Source organism: Cyprinodon variegatus, unplaced genomic scaffold (assembly GCF_000732505.1).
Source record: "Cyprinodon variegatus isolate N-32 unplaced genomic scaffold, C_variegatus-1.0 Scaffold176, whole genome shotgun sequence".
In the NCBI taxonomy this organism is placed as follows: domain Eukaryota; kingdom Metazoa; phylum Chordata; class Actinopteri; order Cyprinodontiformes; family Cyprinodontidae; genus Cyprinodon; species Cyprinodon variegatus.
Window position 1 is genome coordinate 180,705 of NW_015150629.1, and position 5,329 is coordinate 186,033.

The 5,329-nt window shown below is 34.2% G+C and overlaps 1 protein-coding gene across 1 annotated transcript in view; it reads left to right on the forward strand.

Moving 5' to 3' along the window:
• Positions 1-5,329, forward strand: part of LOC107087215 (uricase-like) — a 10,119-nt gene that overhangs the window by 1,003 nt on the left and 3,787 nt on the right. Inside the window, exons 3-5 of the mRNA XM_015378659.1 lie at positions 402-518; positions 4,204-4,282; positions 4,613-4,794. Coding sequence (XP_015234145.1) covers positions 402-518; positions 4,204-4,282; positions 4,613-4,794 — 378 coding nt within the window. The remainder of the gene's footprint in view (positions 1-401; positions 519-4,203; positions 4,283-4,612; positions 4,795-5,329) is intronic.

The window sequence follows — 5,329 nt, forward strand, 5'->3', positions numbered from 1 at the left end:
GAAGGAAGGAAGGAAGGAAGGAAGGAAGGAAGGAAGGAAGGAAGGAAGGAAGGAAGGAAGGAAGGAAGGAATGTTTAACAATTTAAGTATGAACGTTTGGTAAGGGGGGATTTCTGTAAATTAGTTGGAAACCACTGGGATTTACAAAACATCATATGTGGTTTCTTTCCTTCAAAGGCAAAATCATTCTTTATTGGTTATGCAGCTAAACAGACATCTACAGACCAGAGATTGTTTTTGCAAAAGCTCACTGCTACACAGTAAATAATTGTATTTTTCATGAAAAACATAATCATTATAACACCCACCAAATTCAATGGAACTTTAAATTAATGCAAATCCAGTATTTTTAATAATGTACAAAAACAAACTATTCAGACTTTCCCCCCCTATATGTTCAGGTAAACACCATTGAGCAATTTTCCCTTGATCTCTGTCATCATTTCCTGACCTCTTTCAACCATGTACTGAGGGCCAAAGTTTACATGGAGGAGGCACCCTGGAAAAGGCTGAACAAGGTAACACTCAAGTCCAGAGATAAGCACTGGTTTTAACCCACTCACTGCTGCTACCTAATTATTGGCAAAACATTTAGCAAAGTAAAATGGTTCATAAAAGTGTATACATGTTCATTATGTAGATTATGTTTGCACATCTGTGATGTATACCTTATAAAAACTCAGCTGAAAATCAGAGTGGGCACATTCTCAGTTAGCTTGACTTTAACCCTATCTCTGATTATATTGAATCTGACTTTAAATGATATAAAACTTAACTAATGCAACATTTTATCTACCTCTTAGATTGCATCATCCACTATGTTCCACAGAATCAGAGTGACCTTATTGTATACTCCGTAAAAGTTAAAAAAAAAAAATATCCACTGGACTTGGTTTCCAAGATTTGAAATTTCAAATCTTGGAATCCAGGTCCAGTGGATATTTTTTTTAACCTTTACGGAATGACTATGACCTGGATGACTGGGAATCTTCATCAGCACCTTATTGTATAAATACAACACCTTATTGCTCTTCAAGATATACCCTGTCAAACAGGGGTCAGTAAAACAATACAACAGAAAATCGATTTAAAATCAGGTCTAAAAAAAAAAACAAATGGGTAGAAGTGAACAATTATACATATACCCCCCTCTCTCAGTTTTTCATCACTGTTTATCAGTCAAACTCATTAAACCATCCTTCTTTCCTAGACCAAAATAAAAAGAAGAAATAATAACTGTGCTGAAGTTCACACATTAAAAAACTGCCATCTATAACCAAAGAGATAACTAAACTAATATCAGAACAATTTCAGTAATGATTGGTAAATAACAAGTAATAAACCCACATATCCAGATAATGGCCATGGCCTGTAAGCCACCCTGTATTGTTAAAATGTACTTTTTTGTAAATACTTTCATGCCTCTACTTTGTTTCAGTTCTTTACTTAAGTCATTCCGCAGCCGTACACCAGAGAAGGTTCTTTTTCTTATTTGCGCAATCAAAGTTTTTGGCTTTAAATGACACCTTAAATTATACCCACCATCTCCATCTTGAAACATCTCCTGTATATAAGCTGGTAATCTATCAGATCTTGAACGTAACTCATGCTGTTTGAAATTTAAATGTGTGAACTTAAATAATCTTGACTGTAGAAAGTCACCATTATGTAAAATGCGTTTTGCTTTCATTTGATGCATGATTAACAGGTGCGGAGAAGTAGTGTGTTACCCCAAACCACTGAACAGTATTTTGAATATGTTACTATATGCAAATTAATGCATAGTATAGTAGATGAACTGATTTATGATCCAACACATGAGGATAAAGGGTTTTAGGCAATTTCCAGTTGAAATGATTACTTATTTTCATCCTGAGAAATTTAGTTGGTGAACTTTTTCTATTGGAAATCCATTAATTTTAATGTATATGTTTACATTTCTATTGTGATTGCCGAATTATATGAATTTTGTTTTTTCAAATTTAAAGAAACCTCTATCCGTTCAGTTTCACAAGTGACATCATCCCAAAGTGTTTGTAAATTAGCCTCAGTGCGAAAAATGTTGGTATCATCAGCAAAAAGAATCCTTTTTAATTTACTTGATACCTTAAAAATATAATTAATGTACAAAATAAAATGTATATGTGTTTATAGGTTTTAACCCACTCCAACACAGCACCCCTTATACCTTGCCTGTTCCCGTTTATTAAGTAATCTGTTGTGATCAATTGTATATAATGCCTTTTTAGATCTAAACTATTTGCAACATCAGTCATATCATATTTATTAGCATCTGTATCTACAAATTGCTCAGGATAATTTGTTTGCTTGACACAATTTTTTTTAAAACACTAAGTAGAATACACCATATCCACTTGTTATTACTTGTTTTCCAATATCTATTTGTAATATTGTTTTCTGCTTGATATTAAAATATTCAGCTTATTTTTATAGTTTGCATGTCTGCTCTCTGCAACATTAGTTCTTAACTGAATGAATTCTTTCTAAAGTTCCTTTTTTTTCCTGCAAGCATTCTGTAACCACTTTCTATTCCGCAAAATTTATTAAACTTAGTACTTATGCCATGCCGCATAATAAATAGTTAAGAACATACAGTGACTTAAATACGAACAATAATGTTCATAAGAAACACTAATGTCCTTTTCCTGATGCAAGAGATCCCAACTATGAGCAAATAATACATTTTTTATGCATTAATGGAGTTTGCAGTATTCACTCTTTGAAATTTAGGTTTCTTTTTCATACTATAAAAGGTGAAAAAGTATAAACATGACTTACCGGTATTCTTTTTAATAATATCAATACTAGATAGTGTTATTTAAAAATGGAATAGCTACAAAAAAAAAAAAAAAACAGTAACTCACTGAAAATTTCCTGGACATCCTCCCAAATGGAAAGACAGTGAAAGAAGGAGACTGGTGAGGGATGGAGGGAGGTGCCACCAAGATACCTGCACCCACTCTGAGGGAGTTAAAGGCCTCAGTGGTTGAAATGGGAGAGACTGTACTTAAAAGCTTAATGGGAAACAGGCAAAAAAGAAACAAAACAAAAAATCCTGCTGGTCTGAGTGAGCTGTATTGGTGTTAGCATCATGATATGGGTTACATTCCTTAGGTACTGAGCTTCTGTTTGGATGAAATTCTACTTACCAGAACGGTTTTAACCAAAGTGAACTTTAGTGAACTCTCAGGTAGTAAGATAAAGATTGATTTTCAGTGGTGTCAAAAGTACACACATTTGTTACTTAAGTAGAAGTATAGATACTGCAGTTAAAAAACACTCTGGTAAAAGTTGAAGTATCAACTTGACCTCTTTACTCAAGTAAAAGTGAAAAAGTATGTGCTCCAAAAACTACTTAAAGTATAAAAGTATAAAGTAACCTTTAAACAAAAACAGCCAGATGCCACTATATGAACTAAAAGCTAATTTTTTCGACTGTTTCGAAAAATTCTTTAAGAGAGGGCCAAGGATGAGGGAGGTCTTGTTGGTTCCCCTCTCCTGATATGCTCTCGCCTGTGTCCGACCTTTTAGACATTTCAACATCTTTTTCTGAATCCGACATTGTAGCATGGCATAGACAATTTGTGTTTACAGTTTGAAGAACACCTGCTTGCTTCTGATGATTTCCTTTACCTAACCAATGAGTGTTTGCGTTATATGACTCATCCAATTACACTAGTTTTCACTAGATGTGGATGATGCCAATGATCTGCATTGGATGGCGCATATCATGTGAAATAAACATTTATTAACATTAAACCGAAATCGAGAGTAACGAGTAACGTTTGTTTTAAAAATGTAAGGAATAGAAAGTACAGATACTTGTGTGAAAATGTAATGAGTAGAAGTTAGAAGAAGAAAGAAATTGAAATAAAGAAGAAAGAAATAAGTAACAGAGTAAAGTATAGAAACCTAAAAAGTGTACTTAAGTACACTAAGTATTTGTACTTTACTTGACACCTCTGTTGATTTTAAGCATACATCCTTATTTAATCATGACTTTGAGTGGAACATTAAACTTTTTCAAGATTAGCAAAAAATGTGGAAAAGATTTATTATCGCAAGTTGTCCACCCCAATAACTCGATAAGGATTTAAACAGCCTTGTTAAAATATTGGGTAAATGTTAAATATTTTGGTTTCAAAATAATATTTTTTAAAAGCCTCACTTTTCTTTTCTCAGAACGGTGTAGAACACGCTCACGCATTTATCTACAGCCCAGAGGCTTGTCGTTTCTGTGATGTGGAACAGAACCTCGGCGGTAATAGCACACACACGCACCACACTTATATTTTATTATGAGAATATGTTAGCATGGGCTTTTTTCATAAAAAATAATGTTTGTTTTACTCAGATTATTTCCTCTGGTCTTATATCTTGAGTTGATCTCCTTTGTTAGCATACATAATGCTACAGCAACAGATACAAAGACTTTACTAGTTCCAAGTCTGGAAGTTTATTATTTTACCTTCATTGCAATTTAGCATTTTTTTTTTTTTTTTGCAGCTATATCTGCTTTCCCTGTTTTATAGATGGAAACTATTTCTATATAAACTCTTTAGTGCTTTTGCTCCAACTTTTCTCCATACAGGCACCCCTGTGGTTCACAGCGGGGTGAAGGACATGAAGGTGCTAAAAACCACTCAGTCTGGCTTTGAGGGGTTTCTCCGAGATCGTTTCACAACACTGCAAGAGACCAAGGACAGGGTTTTCTGCACAACTGTTTATTCCAGGTGGCGCTACAACAAAGTCCAGGATGTGGACTTCGACGCTGCATGGTAATTGTCTAAATCTTGTTAGTCTAAAGAGAGCGTTATGACAGATCCTTTCTTCCAGCAGCTGTAAGCCTCTACAACCATCACTCTCCCCAACAACCTCAATAAGTAGTTAAATTCATGCTGATTGCAGTTTCTGTCTTAGTCACTTCAGTAACATGCTGCTATCATGTTTGCACATCTCCAGTGTTGCTATTTTTTCCACATATCCACTACTGTAAAAATGTCCACAGCTGTATATTCATTATTTATTCTCCAGATGCGCAGTATTTACATTGTATTTTATATATTTTCTTAACTTAGTCACTTTTTCTGTTTTTACATTTATACACTTTTCTATGGCCCACATTTGTGTGACCACTTTTGCTATAATCTTTTGCTGCTGTAATGCCACAATTTCCCCATTGTGGGACTATAAAGGGATTTTCTATTCTATTCTATTTTCAACTTGGAAGTGCAGTAACCCCCCCCTCCAACTTACAAAGAGCATTTTAAAGACTGAAAAAATAAACCCTAAAAGGAAACCTTCCGTC